The sequence below is a fragment of the Plutella xylostella genome, chromosome 21 (assembly GCF_932276165.1).
Source record: "Plutella xylostella chromosome 21, ilPluXylo3.1, whole genome shotgun sequence".
Classification (NCBI taxonomy): domain Eukaryota; kingdom Metazoa; phylum Arthropoda; class Insecta; order Lepidoptera; family Plutellidae; genus Plutella; species Plutella xylostella.
In genome coordinates, this window is record NC_064001.1 from 7,757,826 (window position 1) to 7,783,264 (window position 25,439).

Here is a 25,439-nt window from a genome sequence, read left to right on the forward strand (position 1 = left end):
CCCCTCAGTGGCCGCTGCGATTTTGTTCTGATTACACCGCCGGAGCCGCAAATGGCTCGGAGGCCACGGACCCACGGCTGCGGCGGAGTTAGCAACGATACCTCATGTTGTTATTGCTACTCCATGTAAACAGTGGAAGTCAGTCTAGGAGCGGGCACTGGCGTCAATAACTGCCTTGTGCATAGTTATGTGCATGTAGTCTGTACGGAACGACTAAAAGAAGTTTTGTTTTATTTGTAAATAGTTCATAGAAATAACTAGATCAAGTAGTTAACTCGATTACGCTCGCGAAGGTTCTGAGCGCTAAGATAAATACTTACTTATGTGTGTGTATAGATATAGATATAGTTTAAGTATGTACCTACCTACTAGTTGTTCGAGCACCTACCTACTTTAGTAATAATAATAAATAAATAGTGACAGGAAGTGAGGAGGCCAGCGCCATCTAGTAGGAAATAGCATAACGAAGTAGAACAATAGTGCACTAAATAGACCATGTAGTTCACCTACTCGACAACAGATGGCAGCCCCATCTAGAACATTCTACTTCTTATGAGTCTTTTCTAGAGCTTCCTGGAATTCTCTATCTTCGGTAGAGATTAGTATAAAAGGCAGACGCCAACACCTCACAGCAAGTCAGTTTAATAGAAAGAGTGAAACAGTAAACATCTCCAGTGAATTGTGTGTTTTATTTCGAAGACTCAACAGGCTAATATATAGCTACCTCTACGTCAGTGGCATTTCCTCATCTTCCTGAAGAACCAAACAGGTGCAACCGCCACTTCCTTCGCACCGTATAGTAATAGTTCATGAAACGGTCGAAGTGATCCGCACATTTGGTCCATCGGAGCCGGATTGAAGACTTTGGAATGCCTGTAACGAGGTCCACGACAGGGAGGCTACAGCGCGGCGGCCTAGAACAGAGGCCTACTGAAGAATCGTCGGCCGCCGGCGCCACCGCCTCCACCGCCACCGCTACAGACTCCGACACGCACACGCCGTCAACCGCCGTGAAAGCATCAACATCGACGGGTGTGTCCACCGGAGTATCGACGCCGCCCTCGTCTGCCGCCAGGGTGGATAGCGTCTCGCCCCCCATAACAGGGGGGGCACCGCTCCCTGTGTTCGGGGGAGTACCGCCACCGCCCTCCACTGCCGCGAGGGTGGTTACAGCTGCTGCCGGAACGCCCTGCCCACCGTCATGCATCCGGGCTACTCCGCCAGCGTCTACAGCAAGATCGAAGGCCAAGTCATTAAAGGCACGCCGCATCGCCGAAGCGAAAGAAGAATTAGCGTGTCGTCAAGTTGAAATCGCCGAAGCAAAAGAAGAAATAGCACGTAGTAAAGAAGAAATAGCACGTCGTAAAGCTGAACTCGCCGCCGCCCGTCTCGCAGTTATTGAAGCTGAATCCGACACCGATGACGACGACGGCAGCATCAGTACCGAGATGGAGAGTACGCTCAAGGTCGACTCGTGGCTCAAGACACAGCAGAATGTACTGGCCATCAAGAACGAGCCTCACTCCGCGTCAGCAGCACCACCACCGCCAACAGAAGCTGCTGAGGAGTCCAGACAGCATGATGAGGACTACGTTCTACCACCGCCAGTCGCCACCGCCGTCGACCCTGCCTCCACTGCCGCCGTCCCTGTCGCTCAGCCGCGGACAAGCGACTCTGTGAGCCTCACTGCCCTCGCCGAAGCTATTGCTCTAGCTGCAAGAGCCGGGGCGCCGCCGCCACCACCACCGCCACCGGCTCCGCGTCACATTAGTGAGCTACCGTACTTTAGTGGCGCGCCGCACGAGTGGCTACAGTTCAAGACCGCCTACTACGAGTCCGCCGCATCACTCGCGCCCTGCGACAACATGGGGCGCCTACGTCGATGCCTGAAAGGAAGAGCGAAGGAAGCTGTCAGCCGCCTGCTCATCACCAGCACGACGCCCGAGAACGTGATGAAGTCACTCGAATTGTGCTTCGGGCGCCCGGACAGCATCGCGCTCGCCGAGTTGGAACGTCTGCGCGCACTACGCCGGCCTACGGATATCGCTACAGAGTTCTGCTTCTTTGCAAACGAAGTAAGCAACATCGTAACGACACTTCAAGAGCTGCACCGCGACCGCTACCTCAACAATCCCGAGATCACGCAGCTCACAGTCGAGAAGCTCACCGCCGCCCACAAGCTTCGCTGGTTCGACTTCTCCGCCGCACAGTCGCCCGAGGAACCCGACCTGCTGAAGCTCAGCCGCTTCCTCACTCGGGAAGCCTCGATATGCGGGCCGCACGCACATGAGAAGACGTCGAGCATCGCCTACGAACCGAAGCAGCAGCAACAGCAGCAGCAGCCACGCCGCGCACAAAGGGCACACGCAACTGCGGAACAGAAAGTTTCGTGCCCAGTATGCTCCAACGCCGGCCACAACATAGCAGAATGCCGCAAGTTTGTAGAGAGCAACATCGACTCACGTTGGCAGCTAGCTAAGGAAAGCAGACTCTGCTTTCGTTGTCTACGCTACCGCAGCAAGACGCACCGATGCAGAATTAAGAAATGCGAAGTTGACGGCTGCGAGAGGTCACATCACCGACTGCTTCACTTCGTGCGCAAAGACGAGCCCGAATTAAAGAAAACGGAAGCAGTCGCCTCTTCGTGGACACCGAAGACGCAAGCGTATCTCAAGATAGTAAAGGTGCAAGTCTCCGGACCAGCGGGAGCGGTCGACACATGCGCGCTCCTAGACGACGGATCTACTGTTACGCTCATCGACAGTGACATTGCACAGAGGATCGGAGCCAGGGGGCCTATTGACCCTCTCTTCATAGAAGTGATCGCTGACACAAGCGTCGAAGAGTCCGCATCACGTCGCGTCACACTCACTCTCGAGGGGGCAAGCGGGACGCACATAGTCAACGCACGCACAGTAAGAAAGCTGCACCTCGCCGCACAGCGTGTCACCGAGCAAGACCTTGCCGGCTGCCCTCATCTAGAAGACATCCAGCACGAGCTGAAGCACGCAGACATGAAGCCAGGCCTGCTCATCGGGCAAGACAATTGGCACCTGCTCATGGCGTCGGAAGTGCGAGCGGGACAGCGACACCAACCAGTGGCTTCACGCACACCACTGGGCTGGGTTTTACACGGTGCACACACGCGCGCACTGGGACAGCGCGTGCACTACGTGAACAACATCATCAACCTCGAAGACAGCATGGACGAGCAGCTGAAGAGACACTTCGCGCTCGACTCATTAACGATCACACCGAAGACACCAAAGTCTGACCCAGAACAGCGAGCACTCGACCTGCTCACCAAGAACACCATAGCACGAGACGACGGCCGATATGAAACGTCTCTACTGTGGAAGAAGGATGATTTCAGCATGCCAAACAACTACGAGAACACGCTGAAGAGACTTCACAGCATCGAGAAGAAGATTGATCGCGACGCTGACCTCAAAGAAAAGTACGAGAAACAGATGGAGAGCCTTATTACAAAGGGCTACGCTGAAGTCGCGCCACCGACCACATCAAACAAAGTGTGGTATCTACCGCATTTCGCAGTCGTCAATCCAAACAAGGGCAAGATTCGCATTGTCCTGGACGCAGCAGCCACATATAAAGGCGTCTCACTAAATGACCACCTACTCACCGGGCCAGACCTACTACAGTCGTTGCCGGGAGTACTAATGCGCTTCAGACAGCATGCAGTCGCCGTGACAGCTGATATCGCCGAGATGTTCATGCAGGTGAAGATACGCGCTGAGGATCGAGATGCCCTTCGCTACCTGTGGAGGGGCAACAAGCGTGATGGGCCGCCAACAGAATACAGAATGACGTCACTCATATTCGGCGCTACAAGTTCACCATCAACAGCAATCTACGTGAAGAATATTAACGCACTCAAGTACGAAGCCACTCACCCCGAGGCAGTAGACGCAATTATCAACAAACACTACGTCGACGACTACCTCGACAGCCACAAGACCGAAGAGCAAGCGATCAAGGTGGCGCAGGACGTCCGCGACATACACCGGCGAGGCCACTTCGTGCTGCGGCAATGGGCATCAAACTCCGAGGCAGTACTCAAAGCACTCGGCGAAACAGGCAACGAGCCCATGAACATTAAGATCGATGATGGATCAAGCGAACGAGTCCTAGGTCTCATCTGGCGGCCAAAATCCGATGCGCTCGGTTTCAACCTAGACTTGGCGCGTCTGCCGCCTGCAGTCATAGAAAAGAAGATACCCACGAAGAGAGAAGCACTCAAGATCGTCATGTCGCTGTATGATCCGCTCGGATTTGCCGCGCCTGTCACCGTGCGAGCAAAACAGCTACTTCAAGAGGCGTGGCGGCGCGGCACTACCTGGGACCAGCCAATAGATGAAGACCTCTCAGAACAATGGCAACAATGGATGATGCACCTGGAAGGGCTAGGCCGTGTCTCAATACCGAGGTGCTACGCCCGCTACAGCGACGCTACGAGTCTACAGCTACATATATTTGTCGACGCGAGCGAGTCCGCATACGCCGCCGCTCTTTATTGGCGGGCGGTAACAGCAGAGGGTAAGACATACCTATCGCTCGTCATAGCAAAGGCGCGAGTGGCACCGCTCAAGCTCACTTCGATCCCGCGCCTCGAGCTACAAGCCGCCGTTATGGGCTGCCGTATGGCCGCAGCCGTCATTGAAGAACACCAAGTTAAGCCCGAATCGAAGACCTTCTGGACCGACAGTAAGACGGTGCTGACATGGCTGAAGAACGGCTCAAGATCGTACCGCCCGTTCGTCGCGCACCGCATAGCTGACATCGAGGAAAACAGCTCTACAAATGAATGGCGCTGGATACCTACGAAACTCAACGTGGCCGACGACGCTACAAGGGATGTGCCACGCGACTTCGACGCTGACCACCGATGGTACAAGGGCCCATCCTTCTTACTCGAGGACCCTACTGCCTGGCCGGCGGAAAAACCACTTCTAACGAAGAAAACAGGCGAAGAGAAAACGACCTCAGTTACCGAAAAGTCTGCACAACTAAAAGAAGCGCTGCCAGACTACAACCGTTTCTCTAAGTGGGAAAAACTGCTACGAGCTACAGCAAGAGTTTTACACTTCATACAGCTGTGCCGGCCACGTGATCAGCGAGTCAACTACAAAAGAACTGCAAAAAATAGCGAAAAAGACCCTGACTGGCGCAAGAAAACAGCTACGAAACCGAACAAGCGTGCGACAGTGAAAACTACAGAAGACAGAAAATACCTCCCGCTCACCGGGCAGCTACTACGTGAGGCGGAAATACTACTCGTACGCCTAAGTCAACAGCAAGCCTTCGACTCAGAAATAGAAGACTTACAGAAAAACAGAACCCTGAACGCGAGAAGCAGGCTGCGCCACCTTGCGGTCGTCGCTGAAAATGGAATACTACTATTGAAATCGCGAATCGGCCGTACACTCAATATAGAACAAGGAGTCATCAGCCCTGCAATACTCGACGGCAATCATCAAATCACCAAACTGTGGATCGACTACACACACCGCCAGCTGATGCACGCAGGAGCCGAAACTACAGTTAATGAGTGCAGACAGCACTACTGGATACTCCGCCTTCGCACAGTGGTGAAGATGATGATTCATCGATGTCGACCATGCCGCATCAGGAAAGATTCACCCCCGCAGCCACCTACAGGAGACCACCCATCGAGCCGCCTTGCACACCACTGCAGGCCCTATACCTACACCGGCCTGGACTACTTCGGGCCTCTGACAGTCACCGTGGGCTGCACTCGACAGAAGCGATATGTGGCGCTCTTCACGTGTCTCACGACGCGCGCCGTACACTTAGAGCTGGTGGACTCTCTCACCACTAGCTCGGCAGTGATGGCGCTGCGTAGGCACATGGCACTCTACGGAACACCTACTGAGCTATGGTCCGACAACGGCACGAACCTGCGCGGGGCTGATAGAGAGCTGCGGCAATCAATCGACGCCGCTACAGCTGATGAAGCGGCCCAACAGAAGATCAACTGGCGCTACATACCTCCTGGGGCTCCTTTCATGGGTGGGGCCTGGGAGAGACTGGTGCGGTCAGTGAAGACCGCCCTTTACGCCGTCCTGAACGAGCAGCACCCAGCCGAAGAGGTGCTGCGCACACTGCTAGCCGAGGCAGAATACGCAGTAAACAGCCGCCCGCTCACGCATGTGTCACTCGAGCCCGACGACCCCGAGGCCTTGACACCGAACCATTTCCTGCTCGGCGGATCAGGACGCGTACACGCGCCTGGCAGCTTCGACGACAAGGACCTCATCAGCCGCAGTCACTGGCGCGCCTCTCAGCGCCTGGCCGACCTCTTCTGGGCAAGATGGCTACGAGAGTACCTGCCTGAACTTCAGCACCGGCGGGAGCCTCACGGACGCGGCGAAGCAGTCAAGGTTGGCGACATTGTCATGGTGGCAGACGGCAACCTACCGCGCAACACGTGGCCAAAGGGCGTTGTCACGGCTGTCTACCCCGGACAAGACGGCATCGTAAGAACAGTCGACGTCCAAACCAAAGGAGGAACCCTTAGAAGACCGACCAAGAAGCTGGTGATCCTGCCTACAGCTCCAGACGTTCCGACCAAAGAATTCAACGCCCTGCAGGCGATGACCGGCGGGAGAGATGTACGGAACGACTAAAAGAAGTTTTGTTTTATTTGTAAATAGTTCATAGAAATAACTAGATCAAGTAGTTAACTCGATTACGCTCGCGAAGGTTCTGAGCGCTAAGATAAATACTTACTTATGTGTGTGTATAGATATAGATATAGTTTAAGTATGTACCTACCTACTAGTTGTTCGAGCACCTACCTACTTTAGTAATAATAATAAATAAATAGTGACAGGAAGTGAGGAGGCCAGCGCCATCTAGTAGGAAATAGCATAACGAAGTAGAACAATAGTGCACTAAATAGACCATGTAGTTCACCTACTCGACAACAGATGGCAGCCCCATCTAGAACATTCTACTTCTTATGAGTCTTTTCTAGAGCTTCCTGGAATTCTCTATCTTCGGTAGAGATTAGTATAAAAGGCAGACGCCAACACCTCACAGCAAGTCAGTTTAATAGAAAGAGTGAAACAGTAAACATCTCCAGTGAATTGTGTGTTTTATTTCGAAGACTCAACAGGCTAATATATAGCTACCTCTACGTCAGTGGCATTTCCTCATCTTCCTGAAGAACCAAACAGGTGCAACCGCCACTTCCTTCGCACCGTATAGTAATAGTTCATGAAACGGTCGAAGTGATCCGCACATAGTCTAAATCTGCCTTCAAACTAAGGGTTCCCCGAAGAGATACTATAGCTATCGCTATAAACGCTATATTATGTACTTATTTTACCTTGTCAATTTATAAATTCTGATATTTAATGCTTAAGGTCACCGCACATATAAGTGTTACGTAAAGGGATCGCCTCTTTTTTCTTATGTCAACCAGTAGAACTTAGACTAGATTGGAAAGCCTAGCTTATTCATTACTAAGAATTCACTCAAAATAAAACAAGCTCATAACAATCCACATGGGCACCCTAAACTCTATTTTATCATTTAAAACAAAATGCGGCCACAGTTCCGTGGCAGCACACTTGTTCCAGCGAGTCTAAAGGGTATTATAGAGTTAATGTTATTTGGACAATTTCTTCAATTACCCGCTCCCGGTAAATTATTTACAAAGACGTTTGTTGACTAAAATTACACGACAAAACGAGGCACTCGGAGTTAAATCTGTAATTTCACGGGTTTATCTACAGCGCCGCTAGTCCGCTAAACACTAGACACGAAATTGCACTATTTTTGGTCCATGTCATAAAATTACGACGCAGTGCCATTCCAGACCGATTTAGCAATGAATTATTAAAGCCCAGCAAAGATTATGATATTGTAACACATAGAAAGAAAGAAAAATCATTCAGAAAAAACAAATTTAACTTCAAAGAATAAATGATTCGTGAGTAACAAAGTGGCAATATCTATGTGAATTCGGGAAAAGAAATCACATACCATTGTAAATGGCACCTAGCCTGAAGTAATGGAACTGCTTTTAATAGTGTAGTACCCATAGAGAGATATTTCTTTGTCGTAGCTATATATATACATACACTTATTTATATATATATATATATATATATATATATATATATATATATATATATATATATATATATACACTTATTTCGTCCGTGGAACTACTGACTCAAATAGTGGAAAAGACCCCCAGAGTGCCACGTGCCAGCTTTTACCCATATTTCATCAGATTCAGCGGCATTGACTGGTGAAAATGAAAAATAATGCAATCAGGATTTTGATCGACACGAGCGGCTGTCATTGAATACGTAATGCATAGTACAGGAGGGTTACTCTATACTGACGAAAAACGAAAGAACGAGAGCTGTCGTGCAATCGACACGTTTAATACAACGAGATAGAATCGTGGCTCGCGCAGCAGCGCTCCAAAACTTCGTTCGTCATATAGAGTAACCCCCCAGACTACATAGTACACACGTCCAGTCGAATTACATAGTGTTAATAAGCAGTTTACATGCAATGTAATCTAGTGTCTGTTGTTTATTTACATGATTATCTGCTTATTAGTAGATGCTTAAGTAATTGGTTTTGTATTCTTTCTAGGATCTTACGCATCTCATCTCACTGGATTAAAACTATTGTGGATATCGTATGCCAAATATTTGTTGAAAGCCATAAATGTAATTTAATTCTTTGTTCTGTGTATCTCCAATCTGCCTGCCAATGGTGAAATTTTGGAAGAAACTACAGACTGACATATATTATATATTTTTAAGGTAATTGTGTCCGTGTGTTTTCCGCAGTGGAATAATAAGTGAATCTAAAACCGCATCCGGCCACTGATCGTACTATATGTACACGTAGCAGTGTAGCTTATAACAAATTATAGCAACTCATATACTGTAGTACATATAATATAATATTATGGAAGTGTTCCGTTCCGTCTGATCCCTTCCGGTCGGCTCTAATCTAAATCCCTTATTTAAACTAGAATTAGTAGGTATTATGTTTATGTTAATATCTATCTGTCTGTTTCCTTAAAATTGATATACGTATCGAGTATAATAATGTAGGCTCACACTCTCAGGACATTTCTTGTTTTCTCTAAACCTAAGTTCCTTTATTATTATTAGTGTCACTAATGCCTAAACAGTAATGTTATTGCCTCTATAATGAATCTAATGACGATGAAAATTAATCAATTATTGTTTTTCCCTCTAAATTTATGAAATTAAGGTGATCAAATGAAAAGCCGCTATAGAATCAAATACAACATATCACAACATGGAGCGATCGGAAACTGCCGCGAGCGCCCGCAACATAAATACGACTGAAAGAACAATAACGGTTCAACTACAAAAATTGCATTTTCCATCGCTAGGAACAAGCACAGCCGGCGACGCAAGTTTGAATACACAAAGACGCTCAGCCCACAATCAAAGCTGCCGCGGTCACACTTTGTTACTTTGTAAACTTTACAAACAACTCTTTGTAACTTCGTATGCTTACTTACGCTCTAGTTCATCCAAAATAAAGAGAGATCAAAACTAGATCCAAACCCCCAAACTTTGCGCCCCTGATTGTCTTTGATTTGTTGATTACCTTGTCTTGTGTTTCCAACCTTTCCCTTAACAGGGTCCGCAAATTGTTCTAAAAGCCACTGTATTGCCGGGTGGACTGTCGGATTACACTTGAAACTTCGTCACGTGCTTGGCGCATTCGTGAATACGTATGAGTTGAAATATGTTTGTTTTCGTAAGTTGGCCGCGTCATCTGGCTTCCTCGGGTTCGTTTCCACATCAAGTCGAGACCTTTCTTGGAAACACCGAGCAGGTTCAGGGAATACAAATTCGTTGTGTCTAGACTTTGTTGGGTACACCATCAGGCGAAAATCAAATCGTGAGAAACTGTTACATAGTTTTCGAAGTAGATTATTGTGAGTCAATATTGGTATTAATTTAGGTTAGACAAACGTATTTGGTACCAAAAGCCCGACTGTTATTCATAGTTTAACGATTTAAGCCTAGTTCAACGATTATGGATTATTCAACGTGGAAGGTTTTGTATTGATTGTAGGTAATTTAATTAAATTTATTTTGTAAGGGTATTTAATATTTCCTACTACCTACTTATTTATGGTAAATTCACTTCCATAATATTTATTTATACTTCTTTTATAAAGAAACATGAAAGAAGGAACTCTCACACCTAATTGAATGAACATAATGTCCATAAATCCGTTTTAAGTCTCAGATATAAAACAACTTAACGGCCAAGTCTCAAGAGGCCATTCCATTACATTTTGGCTTGAAAACTTCTGAGTCTCGGAAATATACAGCGTGCCTCTAATAAAATTATCTCTGCTCTCTTATAATATCACCGAAGTGAGCCACTCCGTAATTTGAGGCAATTACTCAAAGCCTGTGGAAGTGGAGATATCGGCGAAATATGCGAAAGTTTGGGAACCATTAAAACTTGGGGCAGACCGCGGGCCGCGCCGGCCGCCGGTTGAGAGTCCACGAACTATACTTGCTGTCTATTATAATGACAAGACATTTTTTAAATTAATTTATATTTGATGCAAATTTTAAGATAAGAGTACATGTCATAGAACATCACGAACTCGTTCAAGAGTCTTAAATTGAATTGTATAAGGTAAGGTAGTAGATAGATACCTACATGTACAGGGTTATCTCCACCGTCTCTGCATCAGACGGAAATAAGCCTAAACTGTAAGTTTGAATTAATTTATCCACCTATGTTTTGATGAAAGTATTCGCTCTTTTTAAGTACATACATTAATATTCTCACGATCCCACTCACCCACTTTTCGCTGTACATTTTTATACTAACGTAACAGATCGAGAGCTGCATCGCCGTTTTTGCATGAGTATTTTTAATGATGTCGTAAATTCCATTATTTCACTAGTCCTCTGGAAATACAAAAATAACTTTGAATTTCAGAACTATGTGTGTAAGTTTTGTCTAGTTTAGTTGTTAGATTCAGTAGCTGCTGTAGTATAGCCAAGTCTAGACATTTTAATAATAAATTTGTAGGTAGGTATATTTAGTGTTTATCGCTGTATAATTTTTAGTTGTTTTTATTAAGATTTAATTAATAATATTGGTTATTCTGCAATAAATTCGAACACTTGACTCAAAAGCAAGTTGTTGAGAATTGGCTTCCTGGTCGAAGAAGTAAGTAGGTACCTAGAGCCTTCACAATATACGTAGATGAAAATGTTTCATTATTCTAATAAGCATACGAGCAGTAAATTAGTATTTTGTCGGAAAGTAATTAAGTAAATAATAAAATGATACGAGCTGACACAATTAGCGCACAGTTCTTGTAAATAAACAATTAAGTTGAGGACACAGTCGAGTACAGATGTAGGTGTTATTTCACCAAACGCTAAACGTATTTAGTAGCCTGTCAAAAGTCTGTTATGATGCTACAACATATATTTAAAAATTGATTTAAATACAATTTTAAATACATTTAGCGTTTGGTAAAAGTGACCCTTAATCGCAATTTATACATAGAATCCTTCGGTCTTAATGACTGACTGAGAATCAACAAACAGCTGAAAGTACAAAACGTATCCTCCTGAAACTTTCAGGGATAGTAGTAGACGTATTCTTTGTACTTTGTATCTCATAATGGTGTGTTTTGTAGCTGATAGTGTGAACCTTCCATTAGGTTTTGTCCGTGACGACTATTGGCTAATTATTCGGCGTATGCTTCGATATCAAACAAACATAATTATCCCACCATAATAAAATTATATACAAACGAATAAAATAACTTTCTAGATTAAGTAGTTCCCATTTTTCATACAAATAAATACAGTATGTTGCAAAAAGGATACTACACCGAAACCTACATGTGCAGCATGGTATATCTAAGCCCGAAACTGAAATCATTTTCCATATAAATTGTGTTGGTCACGTGACTTTTTACTATGGAGAATGTTTTTTTTATGCATCATTTTTTTACCCTTTTTGCAACACCCTGTATACAGGGTGGTGTCGCCACCTATCTTTTAATATATTTACTTTCATAATTTTCGCAAGGTTTCGATCCTAAAATCCTTTTCCCTATTTCCGCTTATGTCGTGCACCGCAACGCTACGTGTGGCAACACTGTCTGCGCCACCCACAGACAATCAGTTCCGAAAACGAATTCATGGCCGCCGTCGCGCTAAGTTATTCGCGATTGAACTTATTTTCAAAATAGACGATTGGCTAGTTGCTAAAGTCTTCCGCTTCTTCTTTATTCGTGGTGAACCGCTAACCGAAGAATATCAGTGTGTGTGTTGAGTGCTGCAGTGCTTTGGATTGCTCTGATCTCTGATCGATCGAGCACGTGGCGCCAGGCGAGGGTCTGGAAGCCGGCCGCCTTTTCCTGGTCTCCTGAACTGCCTCCAGCGACCAGGTAGGTGCACGACACTTCATCAACCCTTTCCCTCGGTGAGACACCTTGCTGTAGTTTCTTTTATTTTTTTTCTATCGAAGGGACTCCGGCTTAGCGGCGTTACCATGTGGTCCTTCGACCCGCGATTACTATTTCCCCGCCTCTATTAGGTCACCTATTAGGAGAAAACCGCCCTTTTTAGCTTATTTCAAAGCCAAAAAGTGAACTTAAGCTAGTGCGCACGCGGCGCACTGCATAGGTTATTTACCTAACCGCTTTTTATCGACATACATTGTACGCTTTCCAAAAACGTAATAATCATATAATCATCTCGCTTCATATACACATAAAGTATTATCCCGCTATTAGTAGTTAGGGCTACTGTACTTAAATAGGTCACGCATTTTTACGCTTGCTGCAATAATAGGCATAAGAAGGTAGACTCACATTCACTCGCCGCCGCGCCCGCCGCGCCGGCGCGGCGCCATATTCAATCGCGTTATCAAGTTATCATTCCAATTGTACACCCACTTTCCTGTGATTGTTTAATTTGTTTGTTCATTTTATTTTCCGACTTCACGATGTCGAAAGCATCAAAACCGCATAATGAAAAAGATTCGGTGCAACATAATTATGAACTCGCGACACTGCAAGCAAAACGTAATGCTTTGTTCGAGTGTTTACAATACGCGTTTGATTTATCTACCGAAATAAATAAAGGGAACGAGGAGAGAGAAGCTTTTCTCGATGCGAGTATTAATGTAGATACAATTCGTTCAGATTTCCAAAAAGTGTTAGATCAGTACAACAGCTGTTTAATGTCCAATGACCCTACTGCCAAGCCAGATTATAAATCGCTAGTTTCTTTCGAACAGCTGTACTGTCGCGTAAAACGCTTGGTTGCGTCATGTACCGTAGTCACGAAAACTACCCAAAATAATGATTGTTTTCCACAAAAAAGTAAAATTAATTTACCGCCTATCGAGTTGATGAGCTTTAATGGTGACATTCGCCAATGGCCACTATTTTATGTCAATTTTAAATCTACTATTCACGACAATAAGTCCCTCTCAGATCATGAGAAACTTCATTATTTGCTAGGTAAATTAACAGGCAAGGCCCAGGCCGCTTGTGCGGGCATTACGCCCTCCGCTGAAAATTATAAAACGTTATTTGATACCCTAGTAAATAGGTATGAAGATAAGCGCACGCTAGCAGCTACCTATTTACAACAATTAATGGAATTCAAACCGCTGTCGTCGATTTCTGCGAGTAATTTGGATTTCTTTAATGACCGATTTGTTAACGCAGTACGCGCCCTAAAGAATCTAAAGTTAACAGACTTACAAGACTTCATATTTTTGCAAACTGCCTTAACTAAATTAGATCCTGATACCGTGCGTACTTTTGAGAATAGTAATAATAATCAGTCTGAAATTCCAACCTTTGATAAGCTCGTTGAGTTCTTGGATAATCAAACTAAAATATTACAGCGCGCACCGACCACTGCGGCCGCCGGTGGTGGCGCTGCATCAGCATCACGATCGGCTGTTCGCCCTAGATCTAATAACAAAAACCCGCCGCCTCACTACAATGCGTACGTTAGTACGGTCGACTCTAATTCCGCTCACAAGTGTTTATGTACAAACATTGTACATCATCATTTGTTCAAATGTCCCGAATTCCATAAAATGTCTCCTCACGAGCGTTTTCAAGCCGCGAAGAATTTAAATGGCTGTATAAATTGCCTAAGTACGAAGCATAAGATTGCTTCCTGTCAGTCCGCTTCGGGATGCCGAGTGTGTAAACAAAAACACCACTCGCTATTACATTTTAATCGAGAGTCGAATCCGTCACCCGCTTTACAGAACTTAACCACTGTGCCACCGCGCGCCGCGGTCATTGACTCGGTTGGTGGCGGCGGCGGCGGCGGTGCATCGCTTACGTCACAGCCAGCTGATGCGAAATCATCCGTTCCCGCGCAAGCGGACGTCGCGTTGTGTTCGACGTTCATTGCTGCTCCGCGTCCTTGCGTGCTTAATGCCGCTGCCGCTCAAAGTACGAGTAGTACGCCGCAATGTAATACGCCTACTACTGTTTTGCTCGCTACCGCTATGGTAGCTACGTACGATAGTAAGGGTAATAAACAATTTGTAAGGGTTTTGCTGGATTCTGCATCGCAAAGTCACTTCATTACCAGCGAATGTTGTGATCGTTTGGGGTTACGGCAGAATACCATTCAACATACTGTGAGGGGCTTCGGGGGAACGGAGAGGGCATCCCACGGGACAGTAGACTTACAGTTTTTCTCGCGCTTTAATAATAACATAAAATACAAAATCAATTCTTTAGTTGTTGATAAGATTACTGACAACTTACCTACCGCTTATGTCGACTCCACCGCCCTGCCATATCTTAATAAAATAGCATTGGCAGACGACCATTTCGCTACGCCCAACAAAATCGATGTTTTGATTGGTGCTTCGCTGTTTCCGCATTTGATTCTTCCCGACGACGTGGTCTCCAGTGGACCATCGGGGCCACCCGCTATTCATACAGTGCTAGGCTACGTACTCATGGGAGTCGTGCCTGCGCTCGCCGCCCGCCCAGCATGCGTGACGTCATGCCATAGTGCCACAGCAGCCTATGGATCATTTAATTACCCGCTTCTGGGAACTGGAAGAAGTCCCCGGCTCGCCCGTTCAGCACCCCACGGATGTTGAATGTGAACATTTTTACCGCTCGACTACGGAACGTGACCCCGTGACCGGCCGTTACACTGTAGCTCTCCCGTTTGATAAAGACGTGTTTTTACTTGGGGACTCCTATAACATTGCTCGCAAACGTTTTTTGTGTTTGGAGAAGAAGCTCGAGGCTTCTCCCGAGCTTCGTGCCGCTTACGATGACGTCATTAAGGACTATATTTCCAAAGGTTATGTGGAGCCACTGACCGTTCCCCCGCAGGCGTCATCGGACGATTTGTCCCCGAGCTATATAATCCCGCACCATGGTGTCCTCCGCGAGGACAAGTCTACCACGAAGCTGCGCCCCGTGTTAGATGCAAGTTGCAAGACTTCATCCGGTGTCTCGCTAAACGAGGTGCTGCACAGTGGGCCAAATTTACAAGGGGACTTGTTTAAAATTATTTTAAATTTTCGCCTACACGCTGTAGCGATGACCGCTGATTGCAAACAGATGTTTCTGCAGATTATGCTTCGCGAATCTGATAGACGCTATCAGAGAATTTTATATCGTTTTAATCCAAACGATCCTCTGGTTCTATATCAATTTAATAGAGTATGTTTCGGTTTAAAGTCAAGTCCCTTCCACGCGCTCCGCACTGTGCAGCAGCTCGTCGACGATGACGGCGCCGAGTATCCCCGCGCGGCGGAGATCGTCCCGTCCTGCCTGTATATGGACGATATCGCCTTTTCTGTTGATACAGAACAGGAGGCGGTGGACGCAGCAAAACAGCTGATTCAAATGTTCAAGGGTGCCCAGTGGGATCTTGTTAAATGGAACAGTAATTCACAATACGCACTCAATGAGTTGCCCGCTTCGCACAAGATACCTACTGAGGTTGAATTCGACAAGGCTACAGAACATAAAATATGAGGACTCGGTTGGTCTACTGATAATGACGACTTTTATTTTAAAATCGACCCTTCTGATTTGGACTCAGTGTGTACCAAACGCACCATAATGTCAACGATCGCCCGACTTTGGGACAGAATGGGTTTCGTCGCGCCAACTGTATTGGTAGCTAAGTTATTAATTAAGAAACTATGGCAGCTGAAGGTGGATTGGGACGAAGTCCCGCCCGACCAGGTAGTAAGGCTTTGGCGACAATTTTGTCGCGAACTGCCGGCGCTTAATGAGATAAAAATCCCTCGTTGTCTCAGCGTCGCGACTGGTTGCGAGGTGACCTTGGTAGGGTTCGCAGATGCTAGTGAGCAGGCGCAAGGCGGCGTTGTGTACGTGCACGTCGCTTCTCCGTCGGGTAATGTGGTCCGCCTTCTCTGCGCGAAGTCCAAGATAGCACCCACCCCGCCCCATACGATTGCTCGTATGGAGCTTTGCGCAGTTCTTTTACTGTCGAAATTATTACGCTCAGTACTTGAAACGTATAATTCCCGCATTCCAATTAGGGTCCGCGCCTACACAGATTCCAAGGTTGCGCTTTATTGGATAAAAAATTCGCCTCACCGTTGGCAAACATTTGTTGCCAACCGTGTTATTAAAATAAATGAAAATGTATCGGCTGAAAACTTTCATCACGTCGCGGGGATAGACAACCCGGCCGACTGCCTGTCGCGCGGCGTCGACCCCTCTAAACTGAAAGCCCATCCGCTGTGGTTTAACGGGCCGTCCTGGCTAGCATCGAATGCTTCACAGTGGCCTTCCTTTGATGAAGTTAACGATTCCACTTTAGACGTCGTTCCCGAGCAAAGGAACCTAGTTCACGCTGTTTTGACACCTGCTGACGAGTGTAGTATTTACCGCGCTGCTTCTCGTTCCTCGTCATGGACCAAACTCCTGCGAATAATCGTTTATATATGTAGGGTTTTAAAACTATTACCACGCCGCGAACCTACGTGTATTACCGCTACTGACTTAGAGTACGCAGAAACAAAATTGCTGCAAATACTCCAAAACAAACATTTTAAAGATGAGTTATTAAATATTAAAAATGACTTGCCTGTTTCCCCGGTGCTTAATAAATTAAGACCGTTTTTACACAACGACCTAATCCGAGTTGGCGGCCGACTCTCCAATTCCGATTTAGATTTCGATAATCAACACCCGATACTTCTGCCTCGTGATGATCACGCAGTTAACCTGATAATACAATATTATCACAAAAAATATTTGCACGCAGGGCCAGAGTTGCTCCTGTCATTACTTCGCCAGAAGTACTGGATTCTATCTGCTCGGCGCGTAGTGCGGAGGATAGTGCACCAATGCAATGTTTGCTTTCGTGCGCGGCCGCGTCCGACTTATCCGCTAATGGCTGACTTGCCCGACTGTCGCACGAAGCAAGTTACGAAGCCATTCACCCACACAGGTTGTGACTACGCAGGGCCTATCGCTTACACTCCTGTTCGTCGCCGTGGAGCTAAGGCTATGAAGGCCTATATTTGCGTCTTCACATGTCTTACCACTCGCGCACTACATATTGAGGTAGCGACTGACCTGAGCAGCGCCAGTTTTTTGGCCGCTTTAAAGCGTTTCTTGTCCCGCCGAGGCCCGGTAAAGGTCATGCATTCTGATAGGGGAACTAATTTTGTCGGCGCTAATTCTTACTTACGCGACCTTTACAAATTTCTAAACAGCGACGAATTCAGTTGCAGTCTCAAGCAGGAGCTCACAGAAAACCGAATTGAATGGAAATTTAACTGCCCAGCCAGTCCACATTTCGGGGGGTGCTGGGAGAGCATGGTGAAGGTGGTAAAGAATCACCTATTTAAAGTGATTGGTCAACAGCTGCTTTCATATGAAGAGCTGGTTACTGTACTCGCTCAAATCGAGAGTGTACTCAATGGGGACTACCGTTTTTTTGCTCACCAGTTGGCGCCACTGTCGACTTAGGTCAAGAGGTACCATAGCTGTCAAACTTATCAAAGGAGACTGTATCAAATTGGCGCGAAATAAAGTTTTTAAAATTTTGAATCTTATAAGCTTATTAATTATAAAATAACTATCATCACATCGAGTTACTATGCCGCAATGTAGTGTAGATCCGTTATGTTCGGAAAGAAAAGGAGGACTTATGTTAACAAGTGATAAAACTATTCTAAAACAGTGGCTTGTGAAATAATTATTATCCGACAATCTCGTGTTTGTGAAAATTATTATAACCAATTTCAAAAAGAACATAATGTAAATAAGGATTAGGCATTTAATAAATACAATAAAAATAAAAGAATTACACACTGATTTAACTTTTATTTATCCTTTCCGTTTAAACACACTGCTATACAAAAAATATAACACATTAGTAATCCACACAATGAATGCTGATTAAGTTGTTAGTTGAAACTAAATAATGGTAGTATAGTATACTAAGTATTCTATTATTTGTGGGGGTGTCAGTACCTGCACCTGGCTCACTCGAATGGAGCCTTTGTGCATATCGCCTTAAGGTCTAAACTCCACTCCTAAGCTTGGACCATTTCCTACCACGCTGGTCCTCTGCAGGTTGGTGGGTTCGAAAATCTAGATGTGCAGGTTTTATCACGATGTTTTAATTAACCGTAAGAGCGATGGTATACATTGTACATAAATTCCAAAGTACTCATTGGTGACAATATCTAGATCTGGAGTTTTATTATTAGTGTTCACACTGCTATACAAAGTTTCTGAAGGCCACTCAACAGTAAGTATACACTGAATCATTTTGTTGTATGATGCTGTCCTCTACGTTTCCAACCAAGTTACTGTTACGGTCATAGTCTTGGTGTCTGTAAAAAGAAAAAACATAGCTGTTACCTAAGCAAACAAGCATACACTTCGTAAAAAATAAGTTTGTAAACAGTAAACAAACTAACCTCGAAATTAGCTGCTCTTTGAGACTGCTTATTTTTGCGCCTCTTTTCCTTAATTATTCAGCTTTCAACGACAAATAATCCATATTTGCGATAATTTTGCAAAAAGAGATCACTTTTCAACAGGGAAATGAACGAAAACATAATTTATCACGAAGCCCGCCAAACAAATTATATGAAAAGTAAAATGTCACTTGACCTGAGTCAACACCAGCGCCCCTAGCGGCAAATTCACACGCGTTAGCCCCCATTCGCGGCCTCTTACTGTGCTCAGTGCGGACCCCGCTGAACCCGCCGCGCTGACGCCCAGCCATTTTCTTCACACCGCGCCTTTGCCCGCGGCTGAAGTGCATGACGACAACCTTAGCCTACTTCATAGGCACTCGTTGCTCGATAAACTCGTACAATCCTTTTGGAGGAGATGGAGAGTGGAATACTTACATGGCTTGCAGACTCGACAGAAATGGAATGTTCCATCCTCTGCTATTATACCTGGAACAGTTGTAGTTATCATAGATGATAACGCGCCTCCGCTTTCGTGGCCATTGGCGATTGTCGACAAAGTTCATCCTTCAAGGGATGGAGTAACGCGGGTAGTTACTGTAAGGACTGCTAGGGGCACATACGCTCGCCCGGTTGTACGTTTATGTCCGCTCCCGTCACAATAAACAATACATTAGTATCTACCGCTGTAGTTTATAATAATTAGTTTTAGTTACCGCATTAGCTAGGCTATAATTTTGTCTCGTTTCACTTATGAATGTTTTTAAAGGTGACCCTTTAAGGGGGGAGGAAATGGTGTCGCCACCTATCTTTTAATATATTTACTTTCATAATTTTCGCAAGGTTTCGATCCTAAAATCCTTTTCCCTATTTCCGCTTATGTCGTGCACCGCAACGCTACGTGTGGCAACACTGTCTGCGCCACCCACAGACAATCAGTTCCGAAAACGAATTCATGGCCGCCGTCGCGCTAAGTTATTCGCGATTGAACTTATTTTCAAAATAGACGATTGGCTAGTTGCTAAAGTCTTCCGCTTCTTCTTTATTCGTGGTGAACCGCTAACCGAAGAATATCAGTGTGTGTGTTGAGTGCTGCAGTGCTTTGGATTGCTCTGATCTCTGATCGATCGAGCACGTGGCGCCAGGCGAGGGTCTGGAAGCCGGCCGCCTTTTCCTGGTCTCCTGAACTGCCTCCAGCGACCAGGTAGGTGCACGACACTTCATCAACCCTTTCCCTCGGTGAGACACCTTGCTGTAGTTTCTTTTATTTTTTTTCTATCGAAGGGACTCCGGCTTAGCGGCGTTACCACAGGGTGTTGCAAAATTGGTATATTAAGCCGAAAAGGGTCCACACAACTTATCCCGGAGATAACGTTTTCGATGTTGGAATCGGGCGCACGACATTTTTATCGTCCCATACAAAATTTAATCCATATATTAGTCTGTATCGTTTTTGGCAACCCTACGTTCTAATATCATTACGTCAAAAGCTGACGTGTTTATTGTAAACAAAAACATAACCTCAAAAGCATATGATAAATCGGAGGCCGCAAATTAGAAATATTACTGATTAGAAACACAAGAGTATGTTTGGAATTTGTACGTTATACCTCCCTAGTTTTGAAACATTGCATTTGCAACAAGAACATTCTTGGGATACAATCAAAGAAAAACATACCTAGTTAATTCCAAAGTTCAATCCATTTTCACAACAATCCTTTTCCACAACAAACACAACACTACATCTTCAACTCTTCACAGACATCTGAGTGAACCACCGCAGCCTCAAATAATCACATTAATCACATTCCACTTTCACAATACTAACTGTTTTGAAGTAATACTTAACACGAAAAACAACAAAACACTTGAACCACGAGAAAAAGGTTAAATCGGTCTGACTTGTGTAAGTTCCAAGTGTTTCTGTTTAATTATGCTAAAGTTAAAGTCCGCACTGAATCTCGATTATAATTATTCCTATGAACTTCCAAATTAGTAATATTATTTAGTAAACATAAAAAAGCAGAAAGCAATTTTTCCACCCGTTGCCATATTGTTGCCTTGTTGCCAATAGAGAAAATAAACTACGATGTTGCCATTGCCAGTAAGTCGAAGACCCGTTCCCGTTTCCGGCATTTTTATTTCGTCGGATTTCATAACCCAATTAAATAAACAGAAAAAATAGTTTTACTAAGTCTTTTTTTTCACTGTCTATTATTACGTCCCTCGAGCTATAATCCTCCAAAATTGAAACTCAATAGAAACTATTTTTGATGATGCCAAAAAATAGTCGTGAAATAGTCATAAATAGTCGTGTTTTCCAAAAAAATAGTCGTATCATACTTTCGGAGTTAGAGCTATACTTTATGGAGGATTATAGCTGGAGGTCTCCAGCTATAATCCTCCAGTCTCTTCTGAACGAACGGTAAGGCCTATCGACTTGGTTAAGGTCTCAAAAAATAGTCGTGAAATAGTCGTAATGACATGCCAAATTTTAGAAATAGTCGTCAAAAGATAGCAGAGATATAAAGGTACTTTGCTGCAGCCCTGGTGGAGGATTATAGCTGGAGGTTTTGAAAATATCGAATATCTTTGGAACTACTATGACTATCGGTTTGAATTATGTCTCAAAAAATAGTCGTGAAATAGTCGCTTCTATTTATTATAATTTTAAGCTTGATAAAAGCTGTTAAATAATTATATCAAATTCTTCATACAAATCAAAGTGGACGAGAATGCCAAAGCAAGCCAGTACACAAAAATAATAGCACCGTAGCATTGAAGTACTCATGTCGAATTTATCTATAAATCATTTATTTCGTCATACTTTGCATCAATAGTATCTAAACTAATCTTGGGTATGACATTTTATTGCTTTTGCTCTTAGCCTTTACCTTACTGTGTACAGAGAAAACGTATGCCTATACACGCACACATTTATCTCTGTTATCTTGACAAACGATAGCGATGACGACTACGGCGATGTAGTACCTAGGTCAGTTATTGTCATCCCTTACTATCCCGTGATCAAACAAATATTGCTATCCTTGTCTCCTTTCTAACCGGCATGCATCGCACGCATAGAACGCGTGAGCGACCGCATAACATCTTGACAAGCTATAGCAAACCGGTATTTATTACGTCCCTTATGTGACCGCCGCCGCACGCCGCCACCGGTGAAGTTGGGGTTAGTATTTTGCATGTTTTGTTTGATAATTTGTTTACAGTTTAGTGCAAACTATGGTCACGATCGGTGTTATTGTTGGTTGTTAAAATATTGTGAGTGCTCTATACGCAAATGAATATTCAAGATGTTATATTCTAAAAGATATTAGTGGATGCAGATAAGAGTGTTTAGTGAGTGCTATGTTTGAATATTGCAAGTAAGTATCCTTTTTAATACTCAATATCAAAGCAAGCCATCCCATTTTGTTATGCTCAGCTTATTTATTAACATGATTTTTTATTGAAGTAACGTAGCCAAATTATTTTTTTAATATCTATGCTTAATATGTATGGGGATTGTTATTAAATTAGCAATTTTACACTATGAGCGAGTAAATTGTGCATACATGCAATCAAGGCATTCATGTACATATCTTGTTGTTGTTGCTGTAAAAATCAAATAAATATATGTATTAAAAAAAATATGTGTAACCTACCTATAAGCCTACCCATTATTATTTCAGGTGAAAACACAGCCTATCGATGTAATGCGCCGATAAATTATCATGACTCCATTGATGTAATGCGCTTAAAAACTGCAATGGCTCCGAATACATGATTACCAGATAACAAATCCTGGGTAAGAATTTATCACTATTTTCATATGGTATTGTGCTTATGCTAGGCCTATACAGTGTTGTGGTGCTGAAGTTGATAAAGTTATAACAGCCAATTTACTTGTCAAAACTCATTTGTACCTATCAGCTACAAGCGACAAAAACGTGTTTCTGAACTAAATACCTATGTAAGTAATTCACACCCTGTGAAATTTCATACAAGTTTCAAACGCACCGTCCGACCAAACCGGTTTAGGACAAAAGCCAAATTGTTTTCTCAGCTATCTCTTTCCCTCAAAAACAATAGAGGTCGGTTATGGGACATATATATTGAAAAAGGCGAATACACTAATGAACAGTATTTCTACTCTACCCTTTTCGCACAAAAGTTCGCAGTTTCAAGTAATTGTTGCAATAAGTTACTGATAAGAAATTTTACTCCACTGTTTGCTGTGGTCTCCAAATGACAATAAATTACCAAACAAATAGTCTAGGTGAAATAACGTTATTACTACTCGTATCTACCTACTCGTATATCATATATATATGTATATAATATTAAAAAAAAAACAAATATTTTTATTAATAAGACGTTAATTTGCCTTATTTTTTTTTCAGCGCAGCTTACGTGTGTTCTTCAATAACGTCGCAAGCTACAGTGGCTGTTGATAATTTTTGCAAGTTCTACACCTACAGGATTCAGTTATCTGGGCATTATAGATACCCTATAATCACCTACGAAGTTATTTAGGTATATTTATTAAAACCATTATACAAGGTGTGGCAAAAAGGGTATACTAAGCTGAAAGCTACATGTGCAGCATGGTATATCTAAGCTCGAAACTGAAAACAGAATTTAAATATTCGCGAAAAAAATATATCATTTTTCATAGAAACTTAGTTGGTAACGTGACTTTTTACTATGGAGAATAAAAATAATTAAATCCTAATCTACCTAAAGATTGTTTAATGAATAACTTAAGTATAAATAAAAGTACTATGGAGGAGCGAAGGTGTTGCCACTCCTCCATTGAAAAGGGAGGATCCTCCGACCAAGCTGGACGGTTTAGCTTGGTGGGCAACTGCCCGACGGTTACATGTCGGGATTCTGTATATATACTGAGTAGCTGTAATTCTTAGATACCGCGATGTAGGATTTGGTATTTTTGCTTTCACTCTTCCATGCCATCTGTTGGTCGTCCTTGATATCTCTTTGCTGGATCTATATCTTGACTTCTATGCTTGCGCGTATTCATTATAGATGTCGCCACAGTACTTTCGGCCTGTGATTGTAATTAAATGAGTTATATTTCATTATGACAATAACCGTGATTATACTTACCTAAACCTACTAATGAAGAATCTGTGATTACTTCAACTTAAGCTTATTATGATATAGGGCTAGAAAATAATTATTTTTTAATAGTGAAATAATTACATATTTAAGTTCATACCATGTTTTTTTTATTGAACTACGTCAATATTATATTATTACTTAGCAATAAAATAACTGTGATTATTTTAAATTAAACTAAATATGTTTATAGGTCAAATAATACTGAGATAATTGTATGAAACCTAATCTACCTAAAGATTGTTTAATGAATAACTTAAGTATAAATAAAAGAACATTCGGCCGGTGATTGTAATTAAATGAGTTATATTTCAAACACCGTATTTTATTCTTATCGCTTGAGTGCTACCCTGTACTGCGTCTTCAATAAAACTAATCCCAATTTCATCGGCGGAGGTGGCGGCCACATCAACGCTAATAAAAAAACAAGACAGCACTATTTGTGTGATCCCGGGATAGTAAGGGACGTAATAAATACCGCTTTGCTATCGCTTGTCAAGATGCAACCGGTGACACGTTCGCTCACGCGTTCTATGCGTGCGATGCATGCCGGTTAGAAAGGAGACAAGGATAGCAATATTTGTCTGATCACGGAATAGTAAGGGATGACAATAACTGACCTAGGTACTACTTCGCCGTAGTCGTCATCGCTATCGTTTGTCAAGATAACAGAGATAAATGTGTGCGTGTATAGGCATACGTTTTCTCTGTACACAGTAAGGTAAAGGCTAAGAGCAAAAGCAATAAAATGTCATACCCAAGATTAGTTTAGATACTATTGATGCAAAGTATGACGAAATAAATGATTTATAGATAAATTCGACATGAGTACTTCAATGCTACGGTGCCATTATTTTTGTGTACTGGCTCGCTTTGGCATTCTCGTCCACTTTGATTTGTATGAAGAATTTGATATAATTATTTAACAGCTTTTATCAAGCTTAAAATTATAATAAATAGAAGCGACTATTTCACGACTATTTTTTGAGACATAATTCAAACCGATAGTCATAGTAGTTCCAAAGATATTCGATATTTTCAAAACCTCCAGCTATAATCCTCCACCAGGGCTGCAGCAAAGTACCTTTATATCTTTGCTATCTTTTGACGACTATTTCTGAAATTTGGCATGTCATTACGACTATTTCACGACTATTTTTTGGGACCTTAACCAAGTCGATAGGCCTTACCGTTTGTTCTGCAGAGGCTGGAGGATTATAGCTGGAGACCTCCAGCTATAATCCTCCATAAAGTATAGCTCTAACTCCCAAAGTATGATACGACTA

At 43.6% G+C, this 25,439-nt stretch overlaps 2 protein-coding genes and 1 long non-coding RNA gene across 3 annotated transcripts; all 3 read left to right on the top strand.

Moving 5' to 3' along the window:
* Window positions 1-207: 207 nt before the first annotated feature.
* LOC125490169 lies at window positions 208-7,283 on the top strand. The gene has a single exon (XM_048628603.1). It carries the CDS (start codon window positions 870-872, stop codon window positions 6,666-6,668), a length of 5,799 nt encoding a protein of 1,932 aa, XP_048484560.1. The 5' UTR covers window positions 208-869; the 3' UTR covers window positions 6,669-7,283.
* Window positions 7,284-15,100: 7,817 nt separating this feature from the next.
* Window positions 15,101-16,084, top strand: LOC125490206. Its single transcript, XM_048628678.1, has one exon. It carries the CDS (start codon window positions 15,116-15,118, stop codon window positions 16,082-16,084), a length of 969 nt encoding a protein of 322 aa, XP_048484635.1. The 5' UTR covers window positions 15,101-15,115.
* Window positions 16,085-22,034: 5,950 nt separating this feature from the next.
* Window positions 22,035-23,630, top strand: LOC125490237. Its single transcript, XR_007267560.1, has 3 exons — window positions 22,035-22,400; window positions 22,707-22,822; window positions 23,418-23,630. It is a non-coding gene; the product is annotated as an uncharacterized LOC125490237 (long non-coding RNA).
* The last annotated feature ends 1,809 nt before the right edge of the window (window positions 23,631-25,439 follow it).